The sequence below is a fragment of the Propithecus coquereli genome, unplaced genomic scaffold (genome assembly GCF_000956105.1).
Source record: "Propithecus coquereli isolate 6110/MARCELLA unplaced genomic scaffold, Pcoq_1.0 Scaffold221, whole genome shotgun sequence".
Classification (NCBI taxonomy): Eukaryota; Metazoa; Chordata; class Mammalia; order Primates; family Indriidae; genus Propithecus; species Propithecus coquereli.
The window spans coordinates 3,185,297-3,197,224 of NW_012147301.1; the positions used below are offsets into that span (position 1 = coordinate 3,185,297).

Below are 11,928 nucleotides of genomic sequence, written 5' to 3' on the forward strand. Positions count from 1 at the left end.
GGCTGGTTTCGAACTCCTGAGCTCAAACAATCCGCCCGCCTCGGCCTCCCAGAGAGCTAGGATTACAGGCGTGAGCCACCGCGCCAGGCCTTCAAAATAATTTTTAAATGGAATATAAACTTAAGTGTGAAAATCCTAACTGTTAAACTATTAAAAGAAAATTTAGGGGAATATCTTTTTTACTTTAAGGCTCAAAAAATGTCTTAAGGCTTAAATAAGCCATAAAAAGAATAAAACATAAGGGAAAAAAATCAGTGTATTTGATCACATCAGAATCTAAAATTCCTGTCCTCAAAAGATATCAAAAACAAGGGACACACCACAGACTAATAGATATCTGCAACAAAGAAGTAATACATAAAGAACTACTATAAATCAATTTGAAAAAGACCATCAACTCAGTAGAAAACAGACCAAAGACATGAAGTTCACGGGATATGGGTTCACAAAAGAGTAAACCCAGCAGGCCAAAACAAAAACAATAAAACCCTCCAAAATGACACTCAGCCTCTCTTTAGAATTCCTGGGTATGCAATGTTAAATGAGATACCATTTCTCATCCTTAAAATGGGCAAAACTTTAAAACCTTGACAATACTATGTATTGGAAAAGAAGGAGAAAAGAGAAATCTCTTACCTTGATGATAGGAAAACTAGTAGAACCACTATACAGACTAATTTGGTAGTTTCAATAAAGGAAAAATTAACAAAGTGTATAAGCCAGCAATTTTAGTAACAAAGAAATATACTCTAGAGAAACTCTCAAATGTACACAAAGGGAATATGTATAAGAATATTCACTGCAATACTATTCACAAAAGCAAAATATTACAAACATAAATGTGTTCTTATGGATTAATGGAGAAAGTAAATCAACAGGATATTATAGAGGAGTTAAGAAAACCAAACCACATCTACTAGCTCTGACAGCTCTCAAAAGGTTTGTAAAAGGCGAGGCATGGTGGCTTACACCTGTAATTCTAGTACTTTCAGAGGCTGAGGCAGGAGAATTACTTGAGGCCAGGAGTTCAAGACCAGCCTGAGCAAAAGCAAGACCCCCATCTCCATAAAAATTAGAAAAATTAGCCAGGCCTGGTGGTGTGCTCCTGTAGTCCCAGCTACTCAGGAGGCTGAGGCAGGAGGATCGCTTGAGTCTAGGAGTTTGAGACTGCAGTGAGCTATGACGACACCACTGCACACTAGACAGGGGAACAGGGTGAGACCCTGACTCCAAAAAAAAAGGGGGCGCTTTGTAAAATACAGTATATCATTTATGTACATTTTTTAAAAAACCAAACACTATACTATATATTAATAGACCCCTATATATCTACATATAAAAATGGACTATTTAGATTCATACCAAATTCACGATAATAGCCATCTGTAAGATGGGGGAAAATGGGATTATGTACTGCAGTTTCTCAACCCTGGTGCTACTGACACTATTGTTATGGAGGCTGTCCTGTACATAGTAGGATGTTTAGCAATATCACTGGCCTCTACCCACTAGATAGCAGTAGCACCCTTTCCCCCCAATGTTGTGACAGCCAAAATGTCTCTACACATAACTCCTGAGGGGAAAAATTGGTTCCCTAGTTATAGGGAACACAGAGGATTTTTACTTTATCTGAAAAGTTTTATTTATTTGTTTCAAAATAAAAAGACCAGAAGCAAATATAAAAAAAAAATTGTCAATTGTTAGTCCTGGGTGGTAAGCACCTAAGTGCTTGTTATATTATTCATTACTCTTTTCTGTTTTTTTCCACCTAATACAGCTATTCATGAATTACCATATGGCCCAATAATCCCACTGCTGGGTATATATCTAAAAGAACTGAAAGTAGGATCTCAAAGAGATATATGCACACCTATGTTTACAGCATCATTATTCACTATAGCTAAGAGGGGGAAGCAACCCGAATGTCCACCTAGGGACAAATGGATAAACAAAATGTGGTATATCCATACAATGAATATTATACAGCCTTAAAAGAGACAAAATTGTGTCATATGCTACAGTATGAATGATCCTTAAAAATACTATGCTAAGGGAAATGAGACAGTCACAAAAAGACAAATAGCGTATGATTCCACTCACAAGAGTATCTAAAGCAGGCAAATTCATAAAAACAGAAAGTAAAATGGTAGTTACCAGGAGTTGGGAGAAGGGAAAAATGGGTAGTTGTTAATAGGTAAAGAATTTCAGTTTTGCAAGATGAAAAATTTCTGGAGATATGTTGCATAACAATGCAAATAAACTTAACACTTACTGAACTTAGAAGTGGTTACAAAGGTTCAAAAAAAACTATTAAATTGCCTTTTTTTTTTTTTTTTGAGACAGGGTCTCACTCTTTTCCCCCAGGTTAGAGTGCAGTGGCGTCATCATAGCTTACTACAACCTCAGATTCTTGGGCTCAAGAAATCCTCTTGCCTCAGCCTCCCGAGTAGGTGGGACTACAGGCATGTACCACCACACCCAGCTAATATTTTCTACTTTTAGTAGAAATGGGGGTCTCACTCTTGTTCGGGCTGGTCTCGAACTCCTGAGCTCAAGCTATCCTCCCACCTCGGCCTCTCAGAGTGCTAGGATTACAGGCGTGAGCCAGCATGCCTGGCCTAACATACAAGATCAGACATACGCATCTTTGACACTTTCTTTACTCAATATTCTGTCACGAACATTTCCCCAAATTACTTTGTAGAACTATTCTACTAGCTGCAGGGCATTCTATCAAATGAGGGAACCATAATCAACTTAATCTTTCTCTTATTGCTGAACAATTAGGTCAGTTCAAATTTTCAATATTATAAATAACATTGTACAGAACATAATTTTTTTGTGTGTCTCTGATTACTTTCTTAAGTTAGATTTTTAGGTCATATTAAAAGTATATGAACATTTCCACAGTTCTTGATGCATGCTGCCAAACTTGCCCCCCAGAAGGCTTAAACCAATTTACATGGCCACCAGTAGTGTTCAGGATGTTCCTGTTTTAACATAACTTCATCATCACTGAGTATTTTATTTTTAAAATCTTTGACAATTTGATAGATAATATCTCGGTGATTTAATGCATATTTATTTGATTACTAGTAATCGACTATCCTGTTTGCCTGTGACTTAGGAAGGGATCCCAGAATGAGGAACTTTCAGTGCTAAAATTGGAAATGTCCCAGGCACCAGCCCAAGCAAGAGCGAGACCCTGTCCTTACTAAAAATAGAAAACATTAGGCCGGGCGTGGTGGCTCACGCCTGTAATCCTAGCTCTCTGGGAGGCCGAGGCGGGCGGATTGTTTGAGCTCAGGAGTTCGAAACCAGCCTGAGCAAGAGTGAGACCCCGTCTCTACTAAAATTAGAAAGAAATTAATTGGACAACTAAAAATATATAGAAAAAATTAGCCAGGCATGGTGGCGCATGCCTGTAGTCCCAGCTACTTGGGAGGCTGAGGCAGGAGGATCGCGTGAGCCCAGGAGTTTGAGGTTGCTGTGAGCTAGGCTGACGCCACGGCACTCTAGCCCGGGCAACACAGTAAGACTCTGTCTCAAAAAAAAAAAAAAAAAAAAAAAATAGAAAACATTAGCCAGGCAACTAAAAATAAAAAAAATTAGTCAGGTGTGGTGGTGCACACCTGTAGTAGTCTCAGGTGTGGGACTACTCCCAGGTTGGGAGGCTGAGGCAGGAGGATCATTTTAGCCCAAGAGTTCAAGTCTAGCCTGGGCAACATAGCAAAGACACGGGTGCACACCACGGTGCCTGACTAAACATCTTTTTACGTTTATTGCTTGTTTTTTCTTTTGCTTGTGATAGTCTTTGCTCATTTTAGTCCTATTGATAAAAAGCTTAATTCCCTTATATTTTTCTTTAACTTAACGTTATTTCGTAAACGCTTTCCTCTGTTTTTTGCATAGTGATCACACTAAAAATTTTTTAGGCACTACTCTTTCATCTTAGCTTAATTAACTATTTCCTTCTTTTGAGAAATTTAGGTCATCAAATTGTCCTAATTATAAACATTCTGTTTACCCCAAAGGGCTATTGTAAGAGCCAAAAGAGAGAATATGAAGTATCTCTAAAACTTGAATGATGGTGATAATGGTGGTGATGGTAAAGGCAGCTGGTTAAAAATAGGAACAACCTTAATAACAGCTAGAGTTGTGCATTCCTTTAGTATAAACCCACAAAAAATGCTGAAGCCTGGGGCACTTCATTAAATATTTTTCAACTTATAATTATCTGTTGTAATCTCATCTCTAAGTAAAGATGTCCTGATAATATTTAATCAGGCTGCCCTCAAAGGAAGGAATTTGTCATCATTATCTCTTTCTCTCCCTAAAATTCGTGCATTTGTTGAAAAATTGTCATTTGAGGCCACTTTATACACTTTGTTCCCTGAAATGTATTAGTCACCTCTTCTTCTCTGTATAGTCAGAAAAAACTTCATTCTATAAGCACTCACCTTGGCCAAATCAAAAGGTGTTTTGACCTCTGCAGTTGTGTCAGGTTCAGCAAATGCAGAAACTTCCTGTCTGTTTCTCCCTTTCCGCCTACCACGCTTTAGCTGGTCTCCTGATCTCTGTCCATCTAAAATTTCTTTAAAGAAAAAGAAATTCACAGATAATAGCAGGAGAGTGAACTTCTATAGCTGATAAATGGAAGGTGATGCTTAATATTTAGAGTCAAAATAACAAGTCAGGCAGATTTTTAATTATTGCTTTCTCTCAAATCAGAATTAAATTTAAACCATCATTTTCAAGATTATAGTCAATGATAAAGAACTCAAAACAACTAGCTGGGATATTTTAGACTGTATAATAATAATGACTTAGATTATTTAATTTGGTGTTCATCTTTTATACTGTTTAGTTACTTAAAATGCTATTCATACTATAGTCAGTCAACATTTTACTTTCATCCAGGTGTGCACATAACTGAAAAATGTTTCTTTAATCCATGTTTAAATTTTTTGAAATTATTCTGAAGCCACATTTATATCTATACACAGGTATTTTTGTGATATTTTCTAAACTGAAAAAGTCTGAACTAGAACAATATTCATTACAGATTGACTAGGACTAAAAATATGTATATATATGATTCTGCTTAAGTTTGCTATGAAGAAATAAAAGCTGGTGAAAAAAACACCAAGTCCTTTAAACCTGCCCATTTACCAGAATTTCAGCCTTTAGTTAATTACATTAACTTACCATCTTTTTTTGAGCACTGTTGCAAAGGATCAGAAATCAACTCTTGATCATTCTTTTGCCATTTGGTTATAAGCTCTTCTATGAATTGACCTTTTTTGCCTTCATTTCCCTGAAGGAGATCAGTAACATACTCTCGTATCTCTTCAGCACTCTCAATTGACAAAACATACCTCAGGAGGCAAACATATAAGTTGTTGAAACAAGGCTAGCATACACTATGTGTTTTAATAATCATAATAGAGATCAAGGTAGTAAAAAAAAAATCATTCATTAACCTTATCAGTGTTTACTTTGAGCCAAGTACTATGCTAGATGCTAGAAATATAATTTTAAGACAAAGACTTTGATCTCAAGTAGTTCATACTCTAACCTTCATATGTATTTGGTAATTAATATTTCTCCATATTTCTAGAATCAAATCAGTGTTGTGAAAGGTTATGGCGCTGTCTTTACCAAAGGAATATCTCCTATGACTATATAGTCACCATGTTTTCCTGGAAACAATACAAATACTTAATCTTTATATTGTAAAATCTAAAATTTTTCTTACTTTTGCTAATGATATGAATATATACTACAACCTAACCAGTTACTGAGTCAACATCCTTAAAATCTGGGCACAGTGGCTCATGTCTGTAAATCCTAGCACTTTGAGTGGCCAAGGTGGGAGGATTACCTGAGGCCAGGAGTTCTAGATTAGCCTGGGCAACACAGTGAGACGCCCATCTATACAAAAAAATAGAAAAATTAGCTGGGTGTGGTGGCGCACACCTGTAGTCCCAGCTACTAGGAAGGCTGAGGCAGGAGGATGGCTTGAGCCCAGGAGTTTGAGGTTGCAGTGAGCTATGATGACACCACTGCACTCTAGCTCAGGGAACAAAGTGAGACCCTGTCTCAGAAAAAAAAAAAAAAATTATAAATCGAGATTAGCATCAAATCAGAATAAGCAGATCTATGTTAAGGAAATGTTTTAAAGTGTTTCTTAAAATGAAATGGGGTAGGAGTGTAAGTTAGTACAACTTTTCTAGAGATCAACCAAGCCAATGCATTTCAAGTCCTTTAAAAATGATTCAGTAATTCTATTTATAGGACTCTGTGAAGTAAGAGACATAGAAAAATGTATGCAAAAGAAGTTAACTTCATCATTATTTGAATTAGTGAAAAACTATAAATTATTTAAAACATCCATATATAGGGGAAAGGGTAAATGGAGTTTTTGGGTTTTACAAACTGTAATACAATGCCACCACTAAAACTGAAATTTTTGAATAATTATCATTGACCTGAGAAAATGTTCCCATTATAAAATGGTAAGGAAAATAGTAGAATAAACTATATATGATCCTAATTGCTATAAAGGGAATGTGTATATGTAGAAAAAAGGCTAGGTTATACACCAAAATGATTACTACTGACTGGCAGGATTAAGGGCAGTTTTCATTTTCTTTTTTCCCTGCAATGAATATGTTTTGAAAATTTATTACATTAAAATATGCATATGAAAAAAACATTAAGAGAAACAGTGGTTATTTCTGTTTTGTGGTATGGTAATTTTGGTTTCCTCATTTATCATTTTCTTTTTCTTTTTTTTTTTTTTTTTTGAGACAGAGCCTTGCTCTGTTGCCTGTGCTAGAGTGCCATGGCGTCAGCCCAGTTCACAGCAACCTCAAACTCCTGGGCTCAAGTGATCCTCCTGCCTCAGCCTCTCCAGTAGGTGGGATGACAGGCGCACACCACTACGCCCAGCTAACTTTTTCTGTTTTTAGTAGAGACAGGGTCTCAGTATTGCTCAGGCTGGTCTCGGATTCCTGAGCTCAAGCAATCCTCCTGCCTTGGCCTCCCAGAGTGCTAGGACTACGGGCGTGAGCCACTACGCCTGGCCTGTCATTTTCTGAGTTCTGTAGTTTTCTACAGTGAATGTCTTATCATTACACAAGAAGAAACTGATCAAAATCACTTATGTCAATTGCCATAGCATAAAAGAAAAAGATTACTTATAAATTAAGATACAAGACTCTCAAAGCTTTGTAAGATCTGAATTATAATTCAGACACACTAGTATGGGATGCAAGAAAAATTTTAATCATGCCATATCCTTTAAATTTAAAAAAATCATGAAATTACCATATGATTGGTGGCCTATGTACTGGATTCTTTTCCTAGTGTAGTGGTGAAATTGCAGAGTTATGATCTATAGGTGAACAAACCTGTGCCTTTGGGCCTTATTAAGAGCATCTTCTAATCACCACAGACGGGGGCGGGGGGAGGGAAGACACGGTTTTTCAGGACTTATACATTTTAATCACTTTAATCCCCAAACTTACCAGCCCCCACTAAAGATTAATTGCTATCAAAGACTCATAGATCTGTAAGGAATCTCGAGGCATTGTTTAACCCTGGAGTTTTCAAACCATCAGGGAATTAAAGAGAGTTCTAAAACTATTTAAATAAATGTTATTTTAACTATTTAACAAAGTATAAAAAACAACATTCATCCAAATGTGATATATAACAAATCTTATCAAAACAGAGTCAACCAAAACATGAACATGAAGATTGTGGAATAAAATTTTGCTAACTCTGTATAGATCTCCATGTCTTATAAATGTGTCATTGATTAGAAAGTTAAAAGCTCTGTGCTATTTTTTAAATTCAGGCCACTAATAAAATTGTTCAAGTTGGTACACGATTGTAGTACACTTGGGTAATTCTCAATGAAATGTCAGGCAAGGCACAGCAAATGCTTTCATCATAGCATAATAACCTATTGTGCAATAATGTATGAATGCGTAATAAGTGGTTCAAATAGTATTATATGAGGTAGCTTCCGTAAAGTACTGAACACTTCTTATTTAACTTATATTTATGATAAAAAATGCAAGCAAGTATTTAGCCATACTTAGTGCTTCAACTTTAAAACAGAAATTTCTTATCGCTTCACTTTCACGAGTTGGTAAGTTTAACTGAGGAAAACCTGAGTCTGCAAAATGACCTGTTAAACTACTATCTATGGGAATCGGAATTTTCTTGATACTGTGTAATCAAACAAAATACAACTGGATTCTGAGAAAGACTGCATCTGTCATTCCTACTCCATTTCAAGTTGTTGATTTATCAAAAATAGCCTCAATTTTTTTATACTGAGTGACTTTATAACGAATACGTGGTAAATCTGAAGCTATATTTATGTTAGTAAAACCCACATTTTTCTGTTTTATATATTTTCAAAGTCTACTTATTTCATTTGCTAGCATTCCACTGCTTTATAAAATGTTTGAAAACTACTTAGCTTGATTTTGCCCTCAAAGAAAGGTAAAACCAATCCACATGATTTGGCTGGTTTTTTTTTGGTAGTCTATTCCAGATGCTATCCCCTTAATTGCTATAAAGGGAATGTGTATATATATGTAGTAAATGTTCAAAAAAAAATCCTTTAAAATAGCTGTCTTAACTCTCTCCTTGCCAACAAGTCTATCTTCCCCCAAACTCAAAAACTCACCTTACTTCCTACAAAAGTCCTAGAATCACAATTTCGGTTTCAGTATCAGTGAGCAAGGAATCAAATTAAGGTTCCTTGATCAAGTCCCACTTTTGCAGCTTTCTCCTCTGCCTGAAGACTGTGCATTTACACTTCTGTCTATCCTTTAGTTCTCAGGTGAAAGTCAACCCTTCCGGTAGACCGTCCCAGTTTCTCAAATCTTAATGAGGATCCTTTATTCCACCCTACCACAATCTCCTCTATTTCCCCCACCTCGGCACTCATCAATGAAGCACAACTCAAATAGTCTTTGTTGCCCCAGTACCTGGCATGTGGTAGTAGCGCAACAAATGTTCATTAATCAATTTAAAGCAGATATTAAATCATGTTCATTTCATAAGAATCATAAAACATTAATGATAAGCTCTGCTAATTATTCACTTTATGGATGAAGACACCAATATACAGTAAAATTAAGTTGTCCAAGGTTCCAAAATTGGTAAATGGTAATAGAAAACACAACCTGCGACTCCCGAGTCAGCAGCTCTTAATATTTGCACTGTATCACGCTGTCCTCATTTAAATTTCAGGTCCTGTCTGACACAACTCAGACTGGGCCAACTAAAACGTTCTGAGTAAGAATTTCTAGAAAGACAATTTGACTTGCCCCTTTTCTCCAGAATCTATAAGGAAACTGGCTCCCGGAACAGTTTTACAGGTTTAATTAATACGGTTTTGGCGTTTTCGTAGGAAAAAAGGCCCCACGGGCAGGTTGTAGAGCCTGACATCCTATTCCAGAAGCTAAATTATAAAGGTGGAGGCGAAAATTCGGCGCCTACAGATCGACTGCAGCCCTTTTATCACATTTCTTCTCTCAACTTTTCAGTACTGGCCGCTTCCCCGTTCGCTCAGCCAGTGCACATCCCCAAGCTCCTTCCCGCTCCGGACCCCAGCCAGTCTCACTGTATGATTTCCTCGCTGACATCCAGACTGAAAGTTTTCCGCAACTGCTGGGTGCACCAGCGCACCAGCGGCTCCCCGGACGCCGCCCCAGCCACCGCCATCTTCCCTAGCCGGAACCAGCTGGGCTATAAAAACCCCCACGTCCTGCGCCGGACTAGTTCCCTTCGCAACACCGACCTTGCTCACGCGGGTTCCGCCAGCCTGCACCGCCCCGCGCGGTCGCACCGCCTCCAGTGAAGATCCCGCCCACCTGTGCTGCCTCCTGCTTCTTCCCGCTTCCTTGTCTGTTTACATTTGTATCCGAGCGCCATCTGTCCTGAGTCCACCACATCAAGCAAGGAGGGTCATTGGCAATTCTGCTGAGAAGACGCTGCAAATAAAAACTACAGTTTGGGGGAGAAAAAACAATATCCTGAGACATGAGGGGTCAGCTTTTTTTTTTTTTTGCCCACCTTTCTCAACATGTTCCAACACGATGCCAATTTCAGCTGGGCGTGCTGGCTCTCGCCTATAATCCCAACTACTCCGGAGGGTGAGGCAGGAGGATCACTTGAGCCTGGGAGTTGGAGGCTGCTGCGAGCTGTGATCACTCCACTGCACTCTAGTCTGGGCAGCAGAGGGAGAACCTGTCTCACATAAATAAAGTGCTGTGACAAGAAAAAAAAAAGGGTTGTTGTTGTTGTTTTTTAAAAGAGGCCATCTTTTAAATCATTGTGGTTTTATGTAAAATAAAACAGCACTTGTAAACTATAGTAAGTACTAAACGTTTTTGCTCGTGGTGGTGGTGCTTATAGCCCTCATAGTTGAATACTAGATTCACACTGCTAAAACCTCTATTGTTTGAACCAGGTCTTTTCTGGGGGAACGAAGAAAACTCAGCAAGCTCATGGGGGGGGAAGGGGGACTTTAATAAAGTGCTGGGATGCTCCGTTCAAATCTGAAAGCTTCAGAACCAGGGAAGCCATTGGTGTAATTATCCGTCTCAAGGCCTTAAAGCCTGGAGTTCTGATGTCCAAGGGCTGGAGGAGGAAAGTGTCCAGCTTCAGGAGAGAGAGGAATTTTTTTTCTCTCCTTTTTTGGTCTTTTCAGGTCACCAGTTGACTGGATAGTGCTCTGCTTATACTGAGAGTGGGTCTGCCCCACTCAGTCCACTGACTCACATGCCAATCTCTTTTGGACACACCTTCACAGACACACCCATAAGTAATGCTTTACCAGTTCTCTAGGGATTCCTTAATACAGTCCCTTAACCTAAAGAATCCCTTCCTTAACCTAACATTAACCATAAGAGTCCCCATACTAAAATATTAACTTCTTTTTTTTTTGAGACAGAGTCTTGCTCTGTTGCCCGGGCTAGAATGCCGTGGCGTCAGCCTAGCTCACAGCAACCTCGAACTCCTGGGCTCAGGCAATCCTACTGCCTCAGCCTCCTGAGTAGCTGGGACTACAGGCATGTGCCACCATACCCTGCTAATTTTCTTTTTTATATATATTTTTAGTTGTCCAGCCAATTTCTTTCTATTTTTAGTGAGACGGGCGTCTCCCTTTTGCTCAGGCTGGTCTTGAACTCCTGACCTTGAGCGATCCTCCCGCCTCGGCCTCCCAGAGTGCTAGGATTACAGATGTGAGCCACCATGCCCAGCCAATATTAACTTCTTGAAGCACAGACTATGGCTTAAGTCTTTTTGTACAGTAGAACTTAGTACATCAAACAAATTATGATGAAATAAGCACATGCTCAAGAATAACATAGGCAGGCCAGGTATGGTGGCTCATGCCTATAATCCCAGTGCTTTGGGAGGCCAAGACAACAGGCTCACTTAAGGCCAGGAGTTCAAGACCAACCTGGACAACATTCAAGACCTCATATCTACAAAAAACTTAAAAATTAGCTGGGCCTTGTGGCATGTGGCTATAGTCTCAGCTACTTGGGAGCTTGAGGTGGGAGGATTTCTTGAGCCCAGGATTTCAAGGTTACAGTGAGCTGTGATCACACCACTGCACTCCATCCTGGGCTACAGAGAAAGACCCTGTTTCTGGGGGAAAAAAAAAAAAGAATAACATAGGTGTTCTTTTTTCATACAGCATATGTTAATTATTATAATCTTTAGTTTGTAACGTATATGATATAATGCCGTTTACAATCATTATCATTTATTAAAATACATTTCTAAGGCCAGGCTCAGTGGCTCATGCCTGTAATCCTAGCACTTGGGAAGTCTGAGGCAGGGGGATTGCTTGAGGTCAGGAGTTCAAGACCAGCCTGAGCAAAAGCCAGA

General features: G+C 38.6%; 1 protein-coding gene across 1 annotated transcript in view; it reads right to left on the reverse strand.

Annotated features, from left to right (window-relative positions):
• TRIP4 (thyroid hormone receptor interactor 4) overlaps positions 1 to 9,809 on the reverse strand; it is a 67,746-nt gene extending 57,937 nt beyond the window's left edge. The window contains exons 1-3 of the mRNA XM_012644830.1: positions 9,650 to 9,809; positions 5,209 to 5,378; positions 4,461 to 4,594 (exon numbers count right to left, since the gene is read on the reverse strand). Coding sequence (XP_012500284.1) covers positions 4,461 to 4,594; positions 5,209 to 5,378; positions 9,650 to 9,750 — 405 coding nt within the window. The 5' untranslated portion in view covers positions 9,751 to 9,809. The remainder of the gene's footprint in view (positions 1 to 4,460; positions 4,595 to 5,208; positions 5,379 to 9,649) is intronic.
• Positions 9,810 to 11,928: the final 2,119 nt, after the last annotated feature.